This window comes from Ovis aries, chromosome 6, assembly GCF_016772045.2.
Source record: "Ovis aries strain OAR_USU_Benz2616 breed Rambouillet chromosome 6, ARS-UI_Ramb_v3.0, whole genome shotgun sequence".
Lineage (NCBI taxonomy): Eukaryota > Metazoa > Chordata > Mammalia > Artiodactyla > Bovidae > Ovis > Ovis aries.
In genome coordinates this window covers 2,260,288-2,288,247 of record NC_056059.1, presented here as the reverse complement: position 1 = coordinate 2,288,247, position 27,960 = coordinate 2,260,288, and the positions used below count along the sequence as shown (strand labels likewise).

General features: G+C 39.0%; 1 protein-coding gene across 2 annotated transcripts in view; it reads right to left on the bottom strand.

Moving 5' to 3' along the window:
- MARCHF1 (membrane associated ring-CH-type finger 1) overlaps window positions 1-27,960 on the bottom strand; it is a 138,263-nt gene that overhangs the window by 68,137 nt on the left and 42,166 nt on the right. For both annotated transcript variants that reach the window (XM_042251098.1, XM_027970774.2), the window contains one exon: window positions 15,875-16,055. In XM_042251098.1, coding sequence (XP_042107032.1) covers window positions 15,875-16,055 — 181 coding nt within the window. The remainder of the gene's footprint in view (window positions 1-15,874; window positions 16,056-27,960) is intronic.

Genomic DNA, 27,960 nt, shown 5'->3' with positions numbered 1-27,960 from the left:
TTTCATACATTTTATGCCAAGATTTGAGATACTGGGATAATGAATTAAGAAAAAATCCAAGATAACACAGAAAAATCTTTAGCTGGAGGAAAATTTAAATATTAAAGTAATTTAAAATCCAATCATTCCTCCATCCCAAGAAAAGTTCAGAAAATTAAGATCATGGCATCTGGTCCCATCACTTCATGGCAAATAGATGGGGAAACAGTGGAAAAGTTGACAGACTTTTTCTTTTTTTGGCTCCAAAATCACTGCAGATGGTGACTGAAGCCATGACATTAAAAAATGCTTGCTCCTTGGAAGAAAAGTTATGACCAATCTAGATAGCTTAATAAAAAGCAGAGACATTACTTTGCCAACAAAGGTCCACCTAGTCAAAGATATGGTTTTTCCAACAGTCATGTATGGATGTGAGTGTTGGACTATAAAGAAAGCTGAATGCCAAAGAATTGATGCTTTTGAACTGTGGTGCTGGAGAAGACTCTTGAGAGTCCCTTGGACAGCATGGAGATTCAACCAGTCCATCCTAAAAGAAATCAGTCCCAAATATTCATTGAAAATATTGATGCTGAAGCTGAAACTCCAACACTTTGGCCACTTGATGTGAAGAACTGACTCATTTGAAAAGACTCTGATGCTGGGCAAGATTGAAGGCAGGAGGAGAAGGGGATGACAGAGGATGAGATGGTTGGATAGAATCACTGACTCAATGTACATGAGTCTGAGTAAGCTCCAGGAGTTGGTGATGGACAGGGAGGCCTGGAATGCTGCAGTCCATGAGGTTGCAAAGAGTCAGACATGAGTGAGCGACTGAACTAATTGAAAAAAAAAAAAAAGAAAATAAAAGATGAGTATAAATATACTTATTTCCCATAAAAAATTCTCAATCATAAGATAATGCTTTGGGGAAAGCTATTTGTAAATGTGTGTGTGTGTGTGCGCGCGTGCACAGATAGATACACATTTGCTTCTGTAGATTCTTATTTGATGCTTTTATATTTCCATATGGATCACTGTAACACTGATTCCATCATCTTAACCATAGTTTATGTATCAAATATCAAAAATCATGGTATATAAAGAAGCTCCATTCTGTGTGTCCCTTCTCAAGGCAGAGGGTGGAGGGATTGTCCAGTTAAAAACTTCAACAGAAAATGTGATGCAAGTTAAGTATTTCTTTTCATATCTGGAATACTAATACCAGATGATGTTCCAACCAACCCAATGAGGTTATTTTCAAGGGATAAGGTTCACAAAGAGAAAACTGAACTACATTAGTATACAGTTGGGACTTCTAATAAGGAAGTACGGAAGAGAAATGTTCCAACTGACAATGATCAATCAGGGGCTGTTTGCTTAAGTCTTTTTGGGAGACAGCAAATCCCTGCTGTGTTTTCCCAGATGTCCAACTGATGAATACCTTCTTGATTAGTCCAGGTTATGGGAAGCATGAAGAACAAAAGAAAAGTGAAAAATCACTTCGCTATGTGTCTACAGTTATAGCAAAGAAAAAAAACCAAACCCTACCTCTTGATATGATGGTCTCACAATAAAGAACAAATATATGATGGCTTGCTTTCTCTGAATGGCCTTTCCCACCCCAACAGGAAATTCCTGGTCCCCACACCACCACCCACCAAATACCAGGCCTTTTAAACTTCGTTGCTGTTTGGTCGCTGAGTTGTATCCAACTCTTTTGCGACACCATGGACCGTAGCCTGCCAGACTCCTCTGTCCATGGGATTTCCCAGGCAAGAACACTGGAGTGCGCCGCCATCTCCTTTTCCAGGGGTTCTTACTGGCCCAGGGATCCACATGGGCAGGCAGATTCTATTCTAAGTTATTCACTCTTTTCCATCCTTCTTTCAGGGGACTCTACGCTCTCTGAGAGCAGGGGTTTTCCACCTAGTTCTCTACTGAGCACCACTGACACGTGGTGAGTACTACAGGGAGTCGAGTAGACGAGTGAATTGCTTCTATTGGTGTCCTCTCTGAATAAGCATTTAGAACACAATTGGCTGCTGGTGTGGGTTCTAGTCTGCCTAGGGGGAAGACTGTGTTTATGGATAGAAGCATCACAAAAGAAGATCTGCTGCCAAGAGAAGCATATTTCTGTTTTGAACTAATTATTCTATAATACTGATTTCAGTTGACTACATGGTTATTTTTTTGTTTCTGAAATTGTAAAGACTAATCGACCCATAAGTGTTTCATCAAAAGACAAAAGGATGAGGCCATGTGATAATTCCCAGGTACTTATCAGAAAAATTCGTGAGATGCTTGTATTTTCCATATCTGACACAGACATGCTGGCATTGTTATCTTCTCACTCCGGGATATTATTTTAATTGAAATATCAATTGCAGTTCAATTGAGAGCATGAATGTAAGGCAATAAAACAAATAAACATCAACAACAAGAAACAAAACAAGAAAAACATTTTAGTGGGGAAGATGATGCTCCAATTGAAATACTTTTCTTTTTATGAGGGACTTCCCTCATGGCTTAGGTGGTAAGGAATCTGCCTGCGAGGCAGGAGATCTACTGTCTTTATGTTATTTTGTGGTTTACTTACACCCTCCCACCCCACAGCAATCAGCTAAAGCCTGCTGGCCCCTCCTTCTCACTGAATGAAGCCCTTCATTCAGAGAAGGTAAGGGAAGTGCTGAGGTGGGGGAACGCTACCACTGAACATGAGAAATCTGTGTGAAAGACTTACTGGATCATTTAGAGACTGTGAGTGTGAAAACAGAATCACTTCCTAAGAGTCACTGAGGGCTTGTATGCTAATGGAACAAAAACTCAGCAAGAATATAGTAGAACAAGCATGCATTGCATATTATGAGTATGGATATGCTGCAAGACGTACTAGAAAGTCTTGTCTAGCCCTATATTAGGGCAGATATTTTCATTGCTTCCAATCTTCTATCCTTATGAAAAAATAAAACAGCAAAACTACTCCCTAGACCTGGGTTCTGATTATCACAGGACAGCCTGGAGACATCAAAACTTCATTTGTTGAGGGCTTGAACATGTAATCCCAAGTAATTTGTAAATTGAGAATTAAGAAGCATGCTATGGAGAACTCCAGGAACCTAGAATGATGCCAGCATGACACACCTACCAAAACCCTGGCCAGCGATCAAAGAGAATTGTGCAGAAGTTCATCCAGAAGTGACTACAGCCTTTTATAGACCCAATTCTATAACTTTTGACTTTGTTGTTTTTGTTGTTTAAAGCAAAAAAGCGGTAGCTATGTGATATGTGGGATAACGGCTACTGGAGGAGCAGACAAGTGAAGCAGATGTCCTGAGGGCAGGGAAGAAAAAGAAACAGTAAAAAGCAAATAGGAAGGGTTCCAAAGCACAACAGGCTGTCAAATCAGAGAGAAGAAAACAGCCTTGGATGTGCTTCAAATTTCTGAGGCTGTTACGTTTTCAGTCTGCAAAATAATTGATGTTTTTAAAACAATGTAATCAAGTATTAGGAAAATATATTGGATTAAAAAAAGCATATTTTTAAAGAAAGATTTTGCAATTATGGTTACCAAAGGGGGAAGGGGGGAGGGATAAATTAGGAGTTTGGGATTACATACACAACATACACAAATGTTGCTGTTTAGTTGCTAAGTTGTGTCTGACTCTTTTGTAACCCCATGGACTATAGCCCGCCAGGCTCCTCTGTCCTTGAGATTTCCCAGGCAAGAATACTAGAGTGGGTTGACATTTTCTTTTCCAGGAGATCTTCCTGACTCAGGGATCGAACTTGCCTCTCTTGTGTCTTCTGCATTGGCAGGCAAATTCTTTACCACTGAGCCACCAAGGCATATACATTATGGTATATAAAATAGATAATCAGCAAGGACCTATTGTACAGCACAGGGAACTACACTCAATATCTTGTAATAACCTATAAAGGGAAATAATCTGAAAAGTTTATACACACACACACACGTGCAAAATTGAAAACTGAATCATTTTGTAGTATACTTGAAACTAACACAACATTGTAAGTCAACTGTACTTCAACAAAAACTAAAATTAAAAAAAGAAGATTTTAGAAACAATTTTATTTTAGAAAGTTTTAATTTTAAAGATTCCCACTAAATAGTTTAAATAAAAATTTAAGTTTTGAGGCTTGAAGGGTGAGGTTTCCAGTGCAGCAAGATGCCATGCAGAGAGCATGCACTGTAGATCCAGAGACCTCAGGGTGTGAGATCACTCATGGCTCATTTCCTCATCTGCAAAATGGGCTTCATGAGGTTGCATACAATGGGGCTATAATGAGGATTAAATTAATTAAATGACAGATTCTAAATGCCTGGCACAGAATAGAAAATCCAGTCTGTGGTGGCTGCATTAGTGAAATTGCAAATCACCCATAATGGTAAGTAAATTATGCACTTTGAATTTCTTTTGTGTATGATTTTGTATGATTATTCAGAAATTGCCTGGTCCAATTTTAGGGCTACAAGCTCCAGCTCAGCAGAGAATTAATAGCACCCTCTGGGTGGTTTATTTGCTGTGGTGATTTGCATTGGCTCTTGGCTGTTTAGAAGATGGATGCTATATCAAATTAAGTAAAGGAAAAAAATTATCATAGTAGTTGTTAAATACAGTTCTTTATTTTTTTTAAAATAGGTATTTCAATGAAAGCATTGTAAGTCATTATGGTAGAAATATGAAAATGCTGTGTAGTATAGGGAACTATATTCAATATCCTGTGATAAACCACAATGGAAAAGAATATACATATATATCTGAATCAATTTGCTGTACAGCAGAAATGATCATAGCATTGTAAATCACCTATACTCTTATAAATTTAAAAAGACATCAAAATTATTATTCCTTTTTATTTAGCATCATAAGTTCATACAGAACTTATGTTTAGGAACTTTCCAATTTTCAACTGTATTGATCTATAGAAATGACAAGTGCATATGGTTCTGCCTAATTGTCACTAAAGTTAAGGTAATTTAATGAAATTGATTCACTGCCTCATTTTATTTATAGAAATGAGACAGGGAATAAAAGGAGGCACAGACTTGAATATTTTGTGTTACATATTTGCCAAATAGTTTGTAAATAGGAAACTATGTAGGGGACTCTTCTAGGGGAGAACACAGAGTTAGGAGCTTTTGCTGTCTTCATGAGCTTAGCTTTTTGTCCAGCACTGGTTTCTCCTATTCAGGAGTGATTCAGATCTGAGTCCTGTGCAGTTCTTCAGCTTCAGGACAGGTTAATTTACTTTTCTCAACCAAGATTGTCATGCCGTTCCAGACTGTACTGAGTCGTCACTGTGCTTTCTATATTTTTGACTTTCCTGGGCCCTGAGACTTATTTCTGATTCTTGGTAAATCAGTAGATTAATGAGACTTCTATTGAGGATTATAAGAGTAGCTGAGCTAAGGACTTAAGGTGATGAAAACTGCTTTTTCTCAAATAAGCCCTTGATTTTATTTAGACTTTAACGATTTTCTTCTGGAAACATTAGGATACCTTGATGAGTTCACTAACTGTAGATTTTGGTGTAGTAGTAGTAGCAATTAATGGAGCAAAGTTTCAGTGATATCTTTATAGACTATCATGCCTCAAGGTTCATCAGAGCTTGAAGATTTGCACCTTTCTACTTTAAGGAACCATTTCATCTCAACAGACTCTCCTGTCTCCATCAGCTAATGATAGACATTCAAAATCATTAGCTAAGTTAATTGTTTCATGCGGTTGGTCTTTCAGTTCAGTCACTCAGTCGTGTCCAATTCTTTGTGACCCCATGGTCTTTAGAATGTAATAAAACTGCAATAGAATTGCTGAGTTGAAAGCAGTAATTGGATGTACTTTGACTATATTCTAATTAAATGCTATACCTGTCAATCTTAATGACCATTTAAAAATTACCAAAACTGTTGATGAATCTTAGTACCATGAAAATAAACCACCCAGAACCATTTAAATATGTCTCATGTCTGTTCACATCATTTCAAAATCTGAAGTTATTTCAGATACTGCCATTGAAGTATTATCCCAGGGCCACACAATTTTAAGGGAGAAAATGAAAATGCAGAGTCTTTTTTTTTTTTTCTAGGTTCTTAAAGCCCATGGATCATAAAAGCAGTAATAGCATGCTTGTATCTCATGTCTAGGACTGTCTAACACAGTCCTACATTCTTGGAATGTAGGAACAGAAAAAACAGACCCTTATCGTCTTTCCCGCCCCCATGTTTTTTAACTTAAAGGATTTCAGGTCCTCCTGGGCAGTATAACCTGTCTCCCTTCCTACCCCATGGGGAGAAGGGGTTTGCCTTACTCTCCCCCCACTCAGTTTACGTGCCTCATCCAATCCACAAAGGACTCACAAGAACCCTTACCCCAGTCCTTGTACCCTGGATAAAAAAAGGGGACTAAGGACCCCTGTTCAGTGTCCATTCTCCCTTGAGCTGGCCCACTGTTCTAACAGCGTCTCCCATTCTAATAAACTCTATTTCCCTCTCACTGTGTCTCATATCTGGAGATTCTTTTCCAACCTGTGCCTGGACCACGACATTTTTGGTGGCCCATACTGGGAGCTTGGGGTTTCTTTCCTACCTACTTGCTTCTCCTTCTCCACAGGGACCCTCTGCGAACAAAATGCTGTGGAAGTGACTGAGGAACTCTGGGCAGGGTTACCCTCTGGTGTGTTCCAAAGGCCCCACTGCTCATCACGCCCCAGTAGCTTCTACCTGAACAGGTGAGCGTCTCTCTTTTGCCTTCTTTCCAACTGAGGATCAAGCTGGCCACAATTGTGTGGGCATAGGTCAGGCATATAGTGGTTGAAGCAAAACAGAGACCTTTGTCCCCTGGCCACCGCCTCCCTGGTAGGATTGGAAGGCGGATTCCTCAGCCTTCTTCTTTTCACTTTCACTTCTTTCCTTTTGGTCTGGATTGATTTACAGGAGCCTAGGTGTTGCCTCTGGGCCATCCCAAGAGTGCCTTCCACGTTTCAGGGAATCGCTGAATGGTGAGTCAGCTGGTTGCTCCACGGAGTCACTCTTTCTCTTCCCGGCTCACACAATTCTCATGTGACCACGGCCGCATGGTTCTCAAGGGTCACCTCTCTCTGTCGGACGTGACCATCAGGACTGTCGGCCATTTTGTGCCATTAGTTGCATGGGGAGATCACTGGGACAGAAGGGACGCCTTTCTGTCAGCCAGTGACTCTCAGTACCCCATTCTATGGCAGGTAGGCCAAAAGTGGGTTCTGGTAAATCCTGAGAGCCTCTCTCAGACTCACCCCTCAGCTACATTCTCAGAAACTGGAAAATTTTGACACTGCAAAAGGCCTGGCCCCAATACAAACTGGGGATCCCCAAAAATGGCCTCTGAGTGGTGCACTAGCTTTTGCCAAAAGCAGGGAAAGGACTCAGAATTTCCTTATGTTCTGTTGCCTCCATATGTCCTGTCCCCCTCTGTCTAGCTCCATCAGATTTCCTAGATGACCCCTACTTGACCTTTCATATCCGCATGATCTCTAGGAAAGGATTCTGAGGTTCCCTTTGGTCCAGGTCTTTCTCCTATATTCAAAAGCCTGAAGGAGCAAAAACTCTCTTAACATTCTAAAGAATCCCCTTCTAACTACGATTATCTCTCAGGTGGGGAGGGAACCAAGCATCCCCAACTCCTGAACATCCTAAAGAATTCCCTTCTAACTACTCTTGTTTCTCAGGATGGGGAAGGACCAGGCTTCCCCCACTTCTGTAAGTTCCCTTAACCCTTCAGATTCTTCTGATGGGACAAAGACCTCACTTTCCCCCAGAGGGACAACCCAAGATTTTAATCAGCTGATCTGCCCCTGATTGCAGAGTCAATTTGAGCACTATTTGGTCTATATTTTAACTATAAAACTATGACTACAGAAAGGAAAGATGACTTTTCAATACAAGATGGCCATGATATTCTTTAAACTCCAGAGAAAACTGGTTAAAAAAATTTTTTTTCTTGGAAATTGCAAAACTGGTTCTTTTTGCATATGCAGTTAAAAACAGCTAGCTTATTAGAAGACTTGCCTAGGGGAAAGCTTGAAGTTAACCCTTCCCATGTCCTTGAAATACACTGCCCACTTTGCCTGAGACCTCAGCCTTGGGCCATTAGAACTTCAAGCCAAAAAAAAAAAAAAAAAGAGGGGGGGGGGTCAAAGAAATGTTTTAAATCTCAGGTAGAAGACTATGAGATCTCTGTCTGTCTGGATTTATGTACGTCTTAGTGTGTCTTTTGTTTTGTTTTTTAAATATTGCTGAAGTTGTAAATGAGTTCTAATTTTGTGACCCTGTGGACTGTAGCCCATCAGGCTCTTCGATCCATGGGATTCGCCAGGCAAGGATACTGGAGTGGGCTGCCATTTTCTTCTCCAGGTAAAGAAAAGTAAGGACTTACAAATCAGACAATTTTAAATACAAGAGAAATTAACCTAAATGAATTTCAGATTCATGTGTACTGGGAAATATTCAATATTAAATATCTAGTATTAATGTTTGTTTGCTAACCTAATATAGACATGTATAAGAGTCATTAACATAGGATTTTCATTGTGCCTAGGTTTATTATAAGCTAAATATTGTTATATTGTTATATCCATTACAAGTTTGTCAACAAGGATAGTACCTCTAGGAAAAAAAAAAAAGAACCAAACTTCTAAAAAATGTAAATGAGATATGAGTTTTAAAATAAACTATTAAGAATAGTTACACTTTAGAAATATATGTCTAAAATAGTCTCTCCAGATTATGGTAACCTGAATTTCTAGGGTTGTGCTAAGCTAAGTGACAGTAGCCTATTGAATAGACAAATCATTTACAAATAAAACAAGATTCTGAAACATTCATTACTGAACACTAACTTCCTCTTACAGACAGAGAAAATAGAGATTTTGGACTATTAATGAATAATGTTTGATGCCATCCTGAGATGTTCTCTAGAATTTTTTTTTTAGAAATTATTACTGGTATTTATGTTCACCAATCTATAGAATGCTAATATAAAAGTCAGTTCTTGGTCGTTTAAGGAAAGTAGGATGTGTGCCTTCAGTAAGGAAGGTATGAGGAATGAAATTACATTTTATAAAGGGAAAAGGAAGTAGGGCTGACTTACATACAGGTGGCTGTTTCAGGGTGGGAGAACAAAGTAACGGGTACGGAAAGTGATAAGTGGAAAGTGGACCCCAAGACAGGAGTTTTGTGCATAAATACAAGTTTTATTGAGATGCTGAACTGTCTTTGATAATGAGTTTTAAGTTTCTTTACTTCTGAAGTGATCTCGTCTATGTTTACCTTTAAAATTTTCATTGTTACTTTGGCTAAGTGAACATAACCTTTCACAGGGATCTATATGATTTTATCTGAGAGTGATATAAACCTTTTTGATATTTATCACAAAACTTCCTAAATAACTTGACTTCTAGCTGACTTTGGGATGCTTCAGAGGGCCCCTGAGAGATCCCAAAGAGCTATTAAACTACCGGGGTTCACTGGACACGTTAAATTACATGGGAAGTGCTGTTGACGGGGTGATAAATCTTCTCAGATTATACTGTATGGTTGATGTTACTAATATAGATGTCTTAAAATTATGTGGAATTCATATAGACCTGATATGCCCTGATACAATGTGGTCAGTTATAATTCTATTTATCATGTTAAAGTGTTACAAGTCACAGAAATGACTAGGCTACATTGTCAATTGGAATTTAATCAGATTTTAAACATGCCTTCTATGGTTTCACTCTGATACTTCTGCAAGAATACTGCTACTTCAAGATTTATGGAAAAGACTTTTCCAAGATTAACCAGTAAGCAAATTTTATTTGTTTGTTATCTGGTAAACTGGTAACAGAATGGGATTTAGTTTACTCTCTATGTTAAGGGAACAAAGTTTTCTTAGAATGCAGCTTTCAATAACAGATTATGAATTTCTTTGCCTTTAAGTGATTTACATTTGTTTTTAAAATCTTTTGTTATTTTGATAAAGTAAAGAAGCATTATTTAAGATTATAGACCCAAATAATCACGACGGTGTGATCACTAATCTAGAGCCAGACATCCTGGAATGTGAAGTCAAGTGGGCCTTAGAAAGCATCACTATGAATAAAGCTAGTGGAGGTGATGGAATTCCAGTTGAGCTATTTCAAATCCTGAAAGATGATGCTGTGAAAGTGCTGTACTCACTATGCCAGAAAATTTGGAAAACAGCAGTGTCCACAGGACTGGAAAAGGTCAGTTTTCATTGCAATCCCAAAGAAAGGCAATGCCAAAGAATGCTCAAACTACCACACAATTGCACTCATCTCACATGCTAGTAAAGTAATGCTCAAAATTTTCCAAGCCAGGCTTCAGCAATACGTGAACCATGAACTCCCTGATGTTCAAGCTGGTCTTAGAAAAGGCAGAGGAACCAGAGATCAAATTGGCACCATCTGCTGGATCATCGTAAAAGCCAGAGAGTTCCAGAAAAACATCTCTTTCAGCTTTATTGACTATGCCAAAGCCTTTGGCTGTGTGGATCAGAATAAACTGTGGAAAATTCTTCAAAAGATGGGAATACCAGACCACCTGACCTGCCTCTTGAGAAATCTGTATGCAGGTCAGGAAGCAACAGTTAGAACTGGACATGGAAAAACAGACTGGTTCCAAATAAGAAAAGGAGTATGTCAAGGCTGTATGTTGTCACCCTGCTTATTTAACTTTATTCAGAGCACATCATGAGAAATGCTGGACTGGAAGAAACACAAGCTGGAATCAAGATTGCCAGGAGAAATATCAATAATCTCAGATATGCAGATGACACCACCCTTATGGCAGAAAGTGAAGAGGAACTAAAAAGCCTCTTGATGAAAGTGAAAGAGGAGAGTGAAAAAGTTGGCTTCAAGCTCAACATTCAGAAAATGAAGATCATGGCATCTGGTCCCATCACTTCATGGGAAATAGATGGGGAAACAGTGGAAACAGTGTCAGACTTTATTTTGGGGGGGCTCCAAAATCACTGCACATGGTGATTGCAGCCATGAAATTAAAAGACACTTACTCCTTGGAAGAAAAGTTATCACCAACTTAGATAGCATATTCAAAAGCAGAGGCATTACTTTGCCAACAAAGTTCCATCTAGTCAAGGCTATGGTTTTTCCAGTGGTCATGTATGGATGTGCAAGTTGGACTGTGAAGAAGGCTGAGCGCCGAAGAATTGATGCTTTTGAACTGTGGTGTTGGAGAAGACTCTTGAGAGTCCCGTGGACTGCAAGGAGATCCAACCAGTCCATTCTGAAGGAGATCAACCCTGGGATTTCTTTGGAAGGAATGATGCTAAAACTGAAGCTCCAGTACTCTGGCCACCTCATGCAAAGACTTGAATCATTGGAAAAGACTCTGATGCTGGGAGGGATTGGGGGCAGGAGGAGAATGGGACGACAGAGGATGAGAAGGCTGGATGGCATCACTGACTCGATGGATATGAGTCTGAGTGAACTCCGGGAGTTGGTGATGGACCAAGAGGCCTGGCGTGCTGTGATTCGTGGGGTCCAAAGAGTTGGACATGACTGAGTGACTGAACTGAACTGAGACAAATATCATTTTGCTTCTACAAAAGTAAGCCCTTACGGTTAGACTTCTGCTACCCTGCTGTCTTTAAAACATGACAACAGTCTACTCCTAAATCGGGAAATTAAAAATGAGTGAACAATAGCCGTAAATCAAAGACTCAGGGCTATGGGAAACCCAAGATGGCCGCTTAGATTTTCCCAGCTCCCTGACAAACCTCATTTTTATTTGATGAGCTAAAGCTTTCCCTGGCTACAGTGTTAATGCCCTCATAATGACAAATAAATTATTTTTCAGTTAATATTAAGCTCTAATTTTTAAAATTATGGTCTGTGTTTACAACAACTCACTTCTGAGCTAGTTCCTTGTTGTTATGTCATATTGCTAAAAGGTTTAACTAATTAAGTTATTAAAAAGGACACTCTAAGTTTGTTTCTAAAGCTAATCTCAATAACTAATCTTTGGATAAAGGTCAGATGCTCCGTGATGTACAACCAGGAGATTCACACCTGGCTATATTCATTTAAGTAAGTCAGATGACCTGGGGTATACTGGGCTACACCTAATGAAAGTTCTTGACTTTTCTGGCTTGTGACCTTACTAATAACTGCTAGCTGTATTCTTTTCTATGTCGTTTGTTTCAGAAGATTGTTTCTTATGTTACTCTATATGTGATCAATGATTGTAGTACTATAACTCTAGATAAAGGAAGAAGCAACAAGAGGGAATATTTTCCTGGACCAAGAGGCTAGGGAGACAGGTGTGGTGCAGAGATGTTTGCTACTCTTGAATCCTGGTCCAGTGATAGGCACGCAGAGCGGTCTGTCAATGGAACCTTCCCTGGATCTGGAAATGAGCCTTTCCAGCACCGCAGGACACAGTGGCCAAGAAATGCCTCCCAAACATGGCCAAATATGTGGCTGTGAAGGGACCCTCCTGATTGGAAGTTGGCACTTGCCAGCTGCCTCTACAAAGATTACATCATTACCACTGCCAGCTGATGACATGCCCTGAAAGTAGTTCAGGGTGGAGATCAGAAATAAGGCACTCTGTGAAAAACCCAGAAGAACTGGCCTTTAGAGAGGCAGATGTTTTCAGGTAAAGATTTTATGAACTCAAGTTCTTGAATTTTCTCATACCTAGAGAAATACAAACATCACAAATCAATATCTACTCCTGGTTCTCCTGGCTAGCTCCCCAACAGCTTTTCTACTTCTGTTAAGCTTTGGGTCATATATCTTTAACTTTCTTGTTAAGTTTTTTTCCTCTAGAATACTACAAATCTCCAAGTGATAGTATGACAAGAATATTCCCTGGCCAACACCCAGACAATGCTGAACCAAACCGCCTTATTCCATGGACTCTCCTCTCCCTCCATAAATGTACCCTGACAGAGAGCAGGCAAAGGGAACCCAGAATCCCACGATGCCCCTGTACAGCTTGAAGAAACCAGAGTGATCATCACCCTTTTCCCCCTGAGACTGGGTTCCCAAATGCCTGAGAAGGGAAATAAGTAGTTAGTTAAACATGAGCAGAGTATCAAAAGGGGCCAAAGAATTGGCCCTAAAAATAAAGAGAGGGAGGGATGTAGTGATTCAAGGATAAAAACAGCAGATAAAACCAAGGAGGGTCTTGGAATACAGGAACAGAAAAACCAAACACTTATCACCTTTCCTCCCCCCATGTTTTAACTATTAATGGATTTCAGGTCCTCCTGGGCAGTATAACCTATCTCCCCTCCTATCCCATAAGGAGAAGGTATTTGCCTAACTCTTCCCCCACTCAGTATATGTGCCTCATCCAGTCAGCAAATGACTGGCAAGACCCCATCCCAGTCCTTGTACCTTGTGTATGAAGTGGACTAAGAACCTCTTGTTCAGCGACAGTTCTCCATTGAACGGGCATGCTGTTCTAACCGTGCCTCCCATTCTAATAAACTTTATTTCCCTCTCATTCTGTCTCATGTCTGGAGATTCTTTTCCAACCCACTCCCAGACCATGACAGTAGATGGTATGAAGAAGAGGAAATTAGAATATTTTATTCTAGATTGTTCTCAAATTGAAATATTATTTTTGACTGAGTTGAAATGAAAATTTTGTACCAGTGTATGTTGAAAAAAAAATGGAGAGCTATACAGATATCATGAAACAATTGGTATTTCCCTGAGGGGTAAGAAGAAAAATTTACAGAATCACAGAGCATGATGTGTCATTTAGCAGCTCCAGACAGCACACAACATCTTTCAGCAGACAGAGCGAAGGGCAAGGAGGAAGGGTCCATTTCTATTTCTGGCATAGATTGCTTCGGGACCTGGAGGAAGAGAGTCTCACCTTTTTGCACTCAAGTCACCCCATTTGTTAAGAAAATCCATAACTCAAAGATATTTTGTTCACCAATTTTGACATCTACAACCACAGGCAGATTTTAAAAATCAAGGCTACTGCAAAGCAGTGACTGTTTATTCTGTCTCTCCATAGTTTACAGAATTAATGAAAAATTGCAACAGCCAGCCACCAATTGATGCCTACTGGAAAATTCTTGTTTGTTTTACACTCTGCTTGCCCTGGAACCCATCACTCTTATCCACCTTTTCTTTGCATGAAATTTAAATGAAAATGCAACTCTAGCCAGATTTGCTATTTAAATTGCAGTCTCCACATAGGTAATGGAAGTTGAAGTACCCACATAGGTAATGCTGGAGTTAGGCAAAAAGATAAGTTGGGGATCAAACCCGCATCTGTTACATCTCCTGCACTGGCAGGCATGTTCTTTACCACGAGCACCACCCATCACCTAGGAGCCCAAAATTCAGTGCCACAGTATCACAGCTGATGTGAAGAGCCGATTCATTGGAAAAGACCCTGATTCCTGGGCAAGATTGAATGCAAAAGCAGAAGAGGGTGGCGCAGGATGAAATAGATAGCATCACCTGCTCAATGTACATGAGTTTGAGCAAACTCCACGAGATAGTGAAGAACAGAGGAGCCTGGTGTGCTGCAGTCCATGGAGGTCACAGAGAGTCAGACACAACTTAGCGACTGAACAATGACAAAGCTATCACACATGAATTAGGTAAAGTTCATTGCCTTCATTTGCTCCTTTACAATCTATCCTTTTCCAGCATTAAGTTAGATGCTAACTTTATACTTATCTCAATTGTTATCTTCATTATTTAGAAAAATATAACACAAATGAGACATTTGAAGATTAAGTTTATAGCTAAAAATACTACCTCTCTCTTACAGCTTGAAGCACAATATGGAAAATGATACTTTTCTTACATGAACCATTAAACTGCTGGGTGGTTGGAATAGGAAAAAGGAATCTAGCATGGCGGTGGCTAAAGACGAGGAAGGGAAAAGCCAGTGAAAACAGAACAAAGAAGGTCTGAGGACCCGAGTGAGGACCTCGGGTAGAACAAACAGCACTCCTGGCTAGCCCAATTTACATAGGACAGGCCCAGGGGGAGGGGAAGACATGTAAAAAGAGGAGCCGAAGGGCTGGGGGCCTCTCTCTCCCCTCTCTTCATGTCTTTTGAGTTGGCATGCCCTCACGCCTCAAGGATGCATTTTCCTTTATTTTCTAAATAAAACTGAGCTGTAACACCGATCTGTCGGAGAGCTGTGACATGGTCTGTCCAAGGGCTTTAACGTCTGTTGCTTCAAATTTTTGTTGTGATGAGACAGAACTGAGGAAATTACACGCTCCCATGACAAAACCAAATCCCCAGATAAGGGCAAACACAAGAAAGACTCCACACCTTGTAGAAGAGATCATTCTCTTTCTTATCAAATTCTTGGTTTTCAAAACATTATGTGACTTCATATTGTTTAATCTTTGTGGTTAGCTAAACTTCTTGGGAATTGACTTCAGTAAGTACAATGTTCTCACAGTCCCCTTCCATCAGTTCAGTTACATTGATCCATAGGTATATCTGGGCACACTCACAAACACATACACACAGGCACACACATGTGCACACATACATACACATGCACACGGTTTGTTGACTTTGGAGAGTGACAAAAATCAGAGGCCCCAGAACCTAAGACAGAAGTATGGAGAATTATCTGGAAAAACTTGGCTGCATTTTCCATATTGAGCCCAATACATGATGCATAGTCTTAGTGGATATTAGCATGTTAGCAAAATCTTATTGTGGAAATGTGTTTTTAATATGCATGCATAATTGAATCACCTTGGTGTACATCTGAAACACTACATTTTTTGCTGAATTCAACTATACTTCAATTAAAAAAAGAGAAGCCTGTTTTGCCAGATCTCTTAAACTGGTCCAGGCAACATGGTACCTTCCGCAGAGGCTTGAGCTTGGTCTCCATGATGAAGTCATACTTGCACAGCTCACAGCAGCGTGTGTCAGAGCTCTTGATCCACTGGTGCAGACAGGCCTGGTGCACGAAGCGTAGGGTGCCTGTGCAGCGGCAGGGCGTGATGAGCGGGCTCTCCTCGTCCCCTTCGCAGTGACAGATCCTGGAGAGGACACAGCAGGCGGGTGAGATCTCCCAAGGAGCACACCATATCCTGCTCCTTGAGCATCCTAGGCTTATTGGAATCTACAACCTTACATTCGGAACCACGAATATTTCACTTCAACTTAATGCTGGAGCTAAATAAATGGTCAATATTAATTTCTTTTCACTTGCATTAGTCATTGTTGGATTCTTAGGTCATATCCTAGGGCTTCACACACCTGTACATCAAAAATGCACAATCATTCCTCTAGGGAAATCAATTTTAACAGACTAATTATTGAGCTGTGTCCCCACTTTTTTCTATCAAAAGTCAGTGTCCCAACAGAAAGAGACTCACAGACTTAGAAAACAAACTTATGGCTGCAAGGGGTAGAAGGATGGATACTTATGGAGTTTGGGAAGGTCGTATACACACTGTTTTATTCAAAATGGATAATCAACAAGAACCTATCATATAGCACATGGAACTCTATTCAGTGTTTTGTGGCAGCCTGGATAGGAGGGGTGTTTGATACATGTAAATGTATGGCTGAGTCCCTTCACTGTTCACCTGAGACTATCACAATATTGTTAATCAGCTATACTCCAATACAAAATAAAAAGTTAAAAAAAAAGTTAGTGTAGCATTGTAATGGAACTATACTAAAAAAATAAAAATTAAAAAAAAAAGTGTCCACAGGTGCAAGCTTTCTTTCACATATTAAAGTTACAGTTTAGTATTCTAAGGAATGTTGGAATCTGGTAATCTCATTGTTTTATTTTGGCAATAGTTTTAGAGGGTGTATAATTTAGTATATATGATATTCTACCAATGTGAAAGAATTCTGAAATATTTTAATGTGTCACTATGGAATAAAGTGAGCATAGACAGTATCAACTTAGAAATATTACAAAGATTTTCCTCGGAAGATGTACACATTTGTTCACAACAAATGAACTAAACTTTAACAATCATCATTGCCATGAAAGTTTTTGGTTACAGAAAGTTCAGCTACAGTAACCAGCAAAGTTCAGCTACTGTTTTAAAATGTTAATTACTACATCTTCCTAGAAATTCTTATTTCAAGTAGTTTACTGAATTACTATGATTTCTAATGTCATAGATTCAGTCTATGAAATTTCCATTATTCTCATCTTCAAATTTTAAAAACTAACTTGTTTTCCTCATTGCATGAGATAAGCTTTTCAGAACATGAGGTCACAAATTCAAATCTTACAACTTCAATAGTTCTTATTATCTAGAGGCTGTAGAAGTTGTTACTAAATTTGACTAGAAATATTGCTTAAAATCTGTTAGAAATATGAATGGAAGGTTCCCAGAACACTTGTATAGTTATTTTTTGGAGCTGAGTGATATTGACAGGCTGGAAGAATGTTTAAATTACTACTGCTGTTTTTTCCTTTCAGCCATCTTCACCAGAAGCAGTGCTTTTTAAAAAGTGGGTTTTAAAATATATTTATATAGCTCAACAGTCTCCCAGGGGAAATGCAGTGGTTTGGTTGGTCAGATTGTTACTTCAATGATATAACAGGAATTGAAAGTCAACCCTCCCCTAACTTCAAAATAAAGAAGTATGACACAGTAGCTAATATTTTGAATCTCTTTTTCTTAAGTCGAGACAAAGTAAGCAAAGAGCAACACTGACTTCAAAAGTTCTTTGGGTGGAGTGAAAAGATAGAACACAGGAAAGTTCAAAATCAGTGTCTGCCTTCTCCTGGATGGAGTTACAAAGTAGCAATCAAAGGCTAGCCTAGTGGGGAAAAACTAAAAATTGAGATTGACATATATAGACAATTGATTGGGCTTCCTTTGTGGCTCAGACGATGAAGAGTCTGGCTGCAGTGCAGGAGACCAGGGTTCGATCTCTGGATTGGAGCAATGCCTTGGAGAAAGGAATGGCTACCCACTCCAGTATTCTTGCTTGGAGAATCCCACGGACAGAGGATCCTGGCTGGCTATAGTCCATGGGGTCACAAAGAATCAAACACAATTGTGTGACTAACACTTTTCCTTTATTTCATAAAATAGATAACCAGTGAGCATCGACTATGTAGCTCAGAAAACTCTACTTAGTGCTCTCTGGTGGCCTAGATAGGAAGGAAATCCAAAAATGAGGAGAGATATGTATATGTTATAGCTGACTCACTTTGCTGTGCAAGAGACACTAACACAACTTTGTAAAGCATCTATACTCCAATAAAAATTTATAAAAAGATAAAACTGAGAATTATCTCAGAGCCTATTTAACGTGAAACTGAAATATGTCCTCTCTCCAAACCTGTAGATCCTAGGATCAAGGCTTAGTATAATTTATATCATACTTGTTGCTGATAGAGTATCGATCAGTAGAGGCTTGCTGAGTGAAGAAATTGTTGAATCAACAAACAATAACTTACTCTAAAAGCAACTCGGGAAAGCAAATCTGGGTTTCTAAAGCACATCATATTTTTTTAGCTGTACATCTCCAATTTAAAAAAAATATTTATTTTTAATTAAAGGATAATTATAATATTGTGTTGGTTTCTGCCATATGTTAACATGGATCAGCCATAGGTATAATATGTCCCCTCCTTCTTGAACCTTCGTTCTATTCCCCACCCCATCTCACTCCTCTAGGTTGTCACAGAGCCCTGGTTTGAGTTCCCTGCGTCACACAGCAAATTCACACTGGTCATCTTTTTTACATATGTTAATGTATGTTTCCATTAAAGCACATCATTTTGATGTAATATTTATTTTTGGAGCAACTGAACCCTAACTTGTACATCATGAGTGGCTAAGATTTCTGAAGTCCTTTGAACCTCTTCTCTCACTGGCTTCACACAGAGATTCTCCCTTAGATCAGGGGCCAGCACATGGTGATGTGATACTTCCTTATGCATGTTTTAGCATATAACTTTTTTGTGTGTGACCACACTCACCCACATATGTTTATGTGTTGTTGAGAGCTGTGTTTATACTATAACTGTAGGCCTGAAGATGATGCAGGTGGCCACAAAGACTATTGTCTTCACTATCTGACACTTTGCAGGACACATTTACTTTATGGTGATTCTGAGTTAAAGACAATGTCTGACTTTTATCAACAACGATGAAAACAAAGTTTATAAAATAAATCACCCCAACTTCTGCAAGTAACAAAAATTGAATTAAAGGTTCTAAGGAGAAGCATATGATAAAACCAAAAGCCCCTCCTGGCCTGTCACTGATGCCTGTTGACGCATAACGTCTGTAGGGACAGGGGGAAAAGTTTTTTATTTGAAAAAGAAAAATGTGCAGTTAATCCCATCTGATAATTTATCACCAAAAAATGGGTCAAATGCTGCACAGCTGCCAAGATGGTTCTGAGGCTCTGAATTTTTGCTAACTTGAAAAAGTAATTCATCATAAGCAGATGGAAACAGGGACCTTGTTGATTCCAGACCCACTAGAACTGAATCTGATTCGTATCAAGGCTTCTTATGTCTTACACATTCTTTTAAAAAATTTCTCCTGAATATTACCTGAAGCATCACCAGCAATATTATTTATTTTTCATAAAGTTAAGATTATTTCTTTGCTGACAAGGTCCATCTAGCCAAAGCTATGGTTTTTCCAGCAGTCAAGTATGGATGTGAGAGTTGGACTATAAAGAAAGCTGAGTGCTAAAGAACTGATGCTTTTGAATTGTGGTGTTTGAGAAGACTCTTGAGTGTCCCTTGGGCCGCAAGGAGATCAAACCAGTCAATCCTAAAGGAGATCAGTCCCAAATATTCATTGGAGGGACTGATGCTGAAGCTGAAACTCTAATACTGTGGCCACCTGATGCAAAGAGTTGACTCATTTGAAAAGATCCTGATGCTGGGAAAGATTGAAGATGTGAGAAGAAGGGGACGACAGAAGATGGGAAGGTTGGATGGCATCACCAACTCAACGGACATGAGTTTGAGCAAATCTTGGAGATGGTGATGGACATGGAAGCCTGACATTCTGCAGTCCATGGGGTTGCAAAGAGTTGGACATGACTGAACAGCTGAACTGAACTGAAGATTATTTTCCATCAAGAAAATAAAAAGTTTGGTTCATTTTCATCTCTGTTGCACAAGATTTCTTTTTACATGACGTTAGCATTTTTAAATTTTTTCTAAATTATACAACTCATGTTGGTTCCCAAGAGTCTTTCAAACCATGTTGAGACTGTTCTAAATGGATTTGAAAGCTAAATATCAATTTCAAATATCTACTAGAAATGAAAAATAAAGTGATAGTCCCATTACAGAAAGAATTAAACAATTCTTAAATTGACACTTCACACAAACCATAATTGCTAAATTTTAAATGAAAACATAGTAATAAAAATATAAACATGCTTTTTCCTATATAAGAATCATATAGAGAAAATGAGTTCAATAATAAAAATGCATTGTAAAATAATCATAATTTTGAAGCACTTTCACTTTATGGGAAATTGAGACTTGGGAATTAAGTGATTTTTAAAATCATTGGTGATCTACATTGGTGTCTGTCACCTGGTGGAAGGAACAGATTGAATTCAAAGATTTTATTGGCATTTTAGTATTTTAACTGGCTGTTTAACATCTACTTCTATATAATTTCTAGCTTTCTGTAAAGAGTGGACCACAAAATACTATTTAGCAAATTAAATTTTAGAAAGTATGTGTGTTTGCAGCTTCAAACCCCCTCTAATGTTTAAGTTTTAAGAAAAGTAGGCTTTTTTTTTTTTTTTTTTCAGTCTTACATACCTTAAAATGACCTCCATTTCCTGTTCCCTATCCATTTGTCAAGACATCTTGGTTCAGGTAAAATAATATTTTTTATGCAAGAGGTTTTTTTTTTTTTTAAAAATAATTTATTATTAAAAAAAAATCTTTGTGAGGGCTATAGTGACTAGGCAACTTTAGAATTCTTTTCATTCAGTCATTGATTATTTCACTCAGTCACATTTTCTTAGTTCTTGCTACATGGAAAGAAAATCAGATACTAGCCTCAATATGTGGGGTGACTGGAGAGAGAGAGAAAAGAGCTTGGAGGCAGGGACCTCATTTGGGCAATGATTATAAACATTTAGGTATTAAGAATCTACAAAGAGGAATCACTTCACACTGGCCAAAATGGTCATCATCAAAAAAATCTATAAACACTAAATACTGGGGAGGGTGTGGAAAAAAAGGAAGCCTTCTTACACTGTTTGTGAGAATGCAAGTTGGTACAGCCACTATGGAGAACAGTACAGAAGTTATTTAAGAAAACTAACAAAAGTTGCCATATGACCTAGCAATCCCACTCCTGGGGCATCTACCTGGAGAAAACCCTAATTTGAAAAGATATGTGTATTCCAATGTTCATCACAGCACTGTTTACAATAGCCAGGATGTAGATGCAATCTAAATGTCTATCAACAGAGGAATGGATAAAGAAGATATGGTACATATATACATTGTAATATTGTTGTTTAATGTCACTAGGTCGTGTCCAACTCTTTTGTGACCCTATGGTCTGTAACCCGCTAGGCTCCTCTCTCCATGGGATTTTCCAGGCGGAATACTGGAGTGGGTTGCCATTTCCTTCTCCAGGGGATCTTCCCAACCCAGGGGATTCAACCCCAGTCTCCTGTATTGGCAGGCAGATTCTTAACATTGAGCCATTCATCCATAAATAAAGAACAAAATAATGCCATTTTCAGCAAAGTGGATGGACCTAGAGATTGCCATACTGAGTGAAGTAAGTTAGACAGAGAAAGACAAATATCATAGGATAGCACTTATATGTGGAATCAAAAGAAGGGTACAGACGAACTTATCTATGAAACATAAATCTAATAAGGACCTACTGTATAGCATAGTAAACTCTACTTAAAACTCTGTAATGGAAAAAATATCTAAAAAAAAGAGTGGATCTATCTATCTATCTATCTATCTATCTATCTATCTATCTATATATTCTAAAGGAGATGAGTCCTGGGTGTTCATTGGAAGGACTGATGCTAAAGCTGAAACTCCAATCATGTGAAGAGTTAACTCATTGGAAAAGACTCTGATGCTGGGAGGGACTGGGGGCAGGAGGAGAAGGAGACAACAGTGGATGAGATGGCTGGATGGCACCATGGACTCGATGGACGTGAGTTTGAGTAAACTCTGGGAGTTGGTGATGGACAAGGAGGCCTGGCGTGCTGCAATTCATGGGATCGCAAAGAGTTGGACACGACTGGGCAACTGAACTGAACTGAACTGATATACATATATAAAACTGATTCACTTTGCTGTACACCTGAAATTGAACACAACATTGTAAATCAAGTATACTCTAATAAAAATGGAAAAATAAAAGAGTCTGAAGCAATATGGTGACACTGGGGAAGAGATGGGAGACAGCCTACAGAATGTGCCAAGGTCTCCAAGGACCCCAGCTTGGTTTCCATGACTACTAGCTTTGGAGACAAAGCATTTCTATAACATGGAACTCTTAAAGGCAATCATCCCCATAACCTTCAAAAAACATCTCAACTCTCTTCCCATATTCCATGTCATCTTCCCATTTGCTATCTTCTCATTTCCCTATTTATATTTTCCCCCATACTTCATCTCTAAGCTTTGAACACAGTATCTATGGACACTGCTGTGTTTGTAATGATTTAATTTGGATGCTATCTCTACTGAAAGCTAGTCATCATGCTTCAGAGTTTGCACCTATTTGATGCCCATTTTTAGCTTTTTGTAGGACTGACTCTTGGTTTTATTTTTTTTAATTGCTTTTTAATCTCTATTTTGTTTATTTCCTCTCTGATCTTTATTATTTCCTTCCTTCTGCTGACCTTAGGGTTTGTTTGTTCTGTTTTCAATTCTTTTAGGTGGTAGGTTAGGTTGTTTATTTGATATTTTTCTTATTTTTTGAGGGTGGTCTCTATTGTTATTAACTTCCCTCTAAGAGCTGCTTTAGAGGGGCCTAGTGCTCTCCAGCCCATGGGTTGAAAGAATTGGTCACAACTTAGTAACTAAAGCACAAAGATTTGGAATGGTTGCATTTAGGGGCACCCATTCTTAGAATTCACTTTTCTAAACTAAAAATGATTAGAATGCATGGTGGCCAGAAGCCATGTTGAAAAGTAGCAAGCAGCACATGAGAAATTAGTGCTTAAATAAATGAGTAAGGAGATATGATCTCTCTTTTGAGAAATATAGCAGCATAGTGAAAGGATGGCAGACTAGAGAAAATTTTAGTTTTCATTTGTGTTTCATTTTATTTTCACAGTAAAAGTGAATGTGTTCATAAGCAGAAGTGAAGGTGTCACAGAGAGGGAAACATTTAAAGAAATAATCAAGCAAGAGAATGACCCATGGTTAGATGCAGTTTCTTGAGGAAGTCTGGAGAGTGTGGGTAAAGAAAAGATGGCAGAGGAATATCTCTGGACAAGTGCAAGGATATCCAGGAGGGAAGCCAATAGTTTCCCACGAGCAAAAGAGAGAGGAGGAACATTGGTGAAGATAGAGAAGAGGTGGGGGCAGGGGAGGTGCAGCATTTGGGCCTGAAGGATGGTCTTACTATGTTCACTGACACAACAGACAACAGGTAATGAAAAGGAGGGTAGGGAAGCATGGTGCTTAAGGTCTCACAGAGGCTCTAAATGATTAAAGAAAGCCACTGGGAGAATATGACGGAAAATTAAGCAAGCATGAATATCAAAATTGTGGAACAGCTGGGAGGTCCCAGGTCAGATGAGATATATGGGTTTACAGTGGACATTCTGACTCTGGATGCTCCTTAGTCAGCGTGATCCTACCGCAGGGAACACAACCGCACTGTCTCAAGATCATCAGGTCAGGATAGGGAAGGTGAGAAGCGAAGGATTCTGGCACATCAGAGAAGATGGTATGAAAATAGCTGTCACAGAGTCTAGATGAACAGAGCAGGGAAGCCAGTGAAACCACCCCATGGACCCTGTGCTATCAGAGGCCAAACGACACAATGATGCCGAAAAACTGATATTGACAATGGGAGGAGATAGGACAAAGATTGTCTCTGTGTTGAGGATGCATTCATCTCTCTTAAGGATTAGTTCACCTCCCTTTTGTTGTATTTTTCCATTGTCACAGAAAAAATAAAAATAAAGTTTATGGAATTATTTGGTATTCGAAGTTCACAAACAGATCTATCCTGACTCACATCTTTGTTCCCTGCTCCAGTGAACTGGAGAAGATCTTCATTTAGTCATGTGTAGAATTAAGTTAAAAATAACTCTTAGGGTGTCAGGAAGATTAAGTAAAAGAGTACGTACCTGGCATATAGTAGGCAACCAGATATTTGTTCATTTTATTATGGCTAAATTTGTTAATTTTAGCACGAGATCATGCGATTAATTCTACTGCTTCTATTAATTTGGTTTATCAATGTTATTGCTTCCAGTGCACTGGACTAAGAGCAATTTAGCAGCTAGTTTGCTAAATTGCTTAGAGCAAGCACTTGTAAGGTCAAGGTCATGAATTTGACTTCATTCAGGTAAGTTGTTATGACACACTGGAATCCCCAGGTTAGTTGCATCACAGACACATCTCAAAGAAATCTTTGCATGGGAGTATGTTTAGATATGTGTAGAGGAAAACTAGGATTGGATTTAGCTTCACACTTCTGTATGTTGGTGACCTCAGACAAGTTTTCAGACAGTTGCTTTTTTTTTTTTTCATCTGTAAAATTTTACATGGCTATCACAGGTTCCAATAAGATATATGAGAAAATACTGCAAAATATAAATATTGTCCCAAAGCAGGTCATTACTGCCAACAGATAATTAGTCAATAAAATAAATAAAAGTGGTTATATGTAATAAATGCTTTTTATAAAAGCAACTCATTTTTTTAATGTCTGTGCTTTCCTTCATGGGACTGTCATTTTTTACCTCTAGGACCGTGATGTAAGTAAGGCAAGTATTTCCAAATTTACTGTACAAATGAAATTATTTTTCTCCTAAGCTACCAGCACCCTCCTCACAGTCAAGTCTAAGGACCTTCTCTAGTTCTTCATCTTTCCTGATGGCCCTCTGAAGTATGGACTAACCCCTCCTTCTTAAAGCTTCTTCCCTTTCTGACTTATGTGACACTGTTTTTATAGCACTACCCCAAAATCAATGCAGATGGTGATTGCAGCGATGAATTTAAAAGACACTTACTCCTTGGAAGGAAAGTTATGGCCAACCTAGATAGCATGTTAAAAAGCAGAGACATTACTTTGCCAACAAAGTTCCATCTAGTCAAGGCTATGGTTTTCCAGTAGTCATGTATGGATGTGAGAGTTGGACTGTGAAGAAAGCTGAGCACCGAAGAATTGATGCTTTTGAACTGTGGTGTTGGAGAAGACTCTTGAGAATCCCTTGAACTGAAAGGACATCCAACCAGTCCATCCTAAAGGAGATCAGTCCTGAGTGTTCATTGGTGAGACTGATGTTGAAGCTGAAACTCCAGTGCTTTACCTGATGTAAAGAGCTGACTCATTTGAAAAGACCCTGATGCTGGGAAAGATTGAGGGCAGGAGGAGAAGAGGACGATGGAGAATGAGATGGTTTGATGGCATCACCGATTCAATGGGCATGAGTTTGGGTAAACTCCGGGAGTTGGTGATGGACAGGGAGGCCTGGCGTGCTGTGGTTCATGGGGTTGCAAAGAGTCGGACACGACTGAGTGACTGAACTGAACCGAACTGAGCCTTTAAACTTGGGAAAAGTGGAATCAGAAGAGCATATAAGGTGATTGTAGGGACTGAAAGAGTGACTACTTATGGAAGACAGACCCCAAATATTTGGGGCTTGGAAATTTGAGATATGATGTTTGAGATGATCCTGTGCTAAGACATGACAGGTGAGTTACTATGCCGGGAATAATATGTTGATACCTTTCAGCATATCTAATTTCTTGGCTAAGTCTTTTCTACCTAATATTGTGGGCTTCCCTGGTGGCTCAGATGGTAAAGAATTTGCCTGCAATACAGTAGACCCAGATTCAATCAGGTCAAAAAAGCCACCTCATAAAGTATGACTGTGCTCATTTTGGTACAAGTGAAAAATACTGTTTGATGTTTATCATCTTGGAGAGGAAAAAAAGGCATGGAAGGGGACATTACATGGTAACTGTCTTTAGATATGTGACAGGCTATTGTGTGAAAGGCAGCTAGTTTATTCTGTCCCACAACTGGATCCAAGGAGTAGAAGTTAAAGAATATATCGATATATCTATACACAAAACTTTCCAAAGTTGGACTGGGCTTGCCGAGGAGGTGTGGATTTCCCATCATGGAAAGAACTCAAACATCAAACATAGTAGGATGATTCCTGGCGGCAATTAGCATAAAAGAACTCAAGCACGGATAATTAAACTATGTGACCTCAGATTTCTAGTGTTGCCAGTCTGTTTTTTTCCTTTCCCACAGGCCAAAGTCCTTGCTCCACCCCTGACATTTCTTTGTCAGCATTTCCCCTCTGCTTATCCTGTGAGTTTTATGCTTAACCCTTTGATTTTTCCTTTCTACACTGACTGCTCCAGGGAGACCATCCAGGCCCACCAAGTTCAAGTATTGCTCCTAGACTTGTGACTTTAAAACATTTGTCTCCAAACCAACCGCTGCCCTTCCAATAGCAAGAAGACTCAGCCAGTTCTTACTGGTTCCTACATATCACCATCTCCAAATTAGCTTCTCTTCCCAAATATGCCATTCCATCAGTATCTCATTTTCTTGGCTTGCCTTTGTTTTTGAGTCTTTGGGTAATTTGAATTCTAAATTCAAATTGTTATCAAGATGCCAATACCTTTTACCCCTTAGTGGTTTTTCCTTTCTCTCAAAAAAATTATTTTCCTCTTTCTCATCCACACTGCCATTGCTCTGGTAGTTTTGAATTGTCGACAGATACACAAACTGTCTTTAAGACTTTGCTCCTTCCAAATCATTCTTCTTAAAGCTATTTTATTTATGTATTTATTTACCTGCACCAGGTTGTATTTGCAGCATGTGAGATCTGGTTCCCTTACCAGGGATTGAACACAGGCCCCCTCTATTGGGAGTGTGGGGTCTTAGCCGCTGGATCATCAGGGAAGTCCCCAAATCATTCTTTAAACATGTAGTTAGTTATTCAGATGCTCTTAAAATAATGCCATTCTTCAAGAACCCTATCATCAACCAAATAAAATCCAAATTATCCAAATCACCTGGTTTTCAGCTAACCCTCTGGAATTTGGATTTTCCTTACCCATTCTACTGTATCTCCTTTTAATCCCTAACACACAGGCATAGCAGCATGCTACAGAATTTACCTGTAGGATAGCTGAGAATCCTTGAGTTTTGATACAAATTAGTTATCACTGTGCTAAGATTTTGATTCCTCAGTCTAGAGGGCAGTTTCAGGGTCCTGGGTGTGTGGTCTATTAATCCCAGTTAATTCCCATGCTTTGTGTTCTGCATGTGTCATGACCTGGAAAAGGTTGGGGAAAATGATGTGGTTGTTAACAGTAGCATCAGTTTTGCTGGTCATGTCTGTTAAATCACTTAATCTCTGGTGCTTTCAAGTTCTTCACCAATAAAACAGGAAAATAGCACTGTCTACTTCCTAGGGTTGTTTATAAGAATAAGTTAATTAAGTGTTGATAAAGATCAAATAAAAAATTTTTTTTTTCAATTCATGCTTAGGTGTTTATTTCCTCAGCCTATTGCCTTCTGAGACTGTTTGCTTCTGGGAATTTTCTCTAATGTGATCTCAGCCCCGTGAGACCCTCTTACTTCACCTAAATTTAAGCTGCCTTTAAGACTCACATCCTTCATGAAATAGACTACAGATCTTCTTTGCTTACGAGTTTTGAGGTATCATTATTCTTAATACAGATTTGGTGTTTGCTGTTCGTTTTTTTGTCTATGCAAGTTCTGCTAT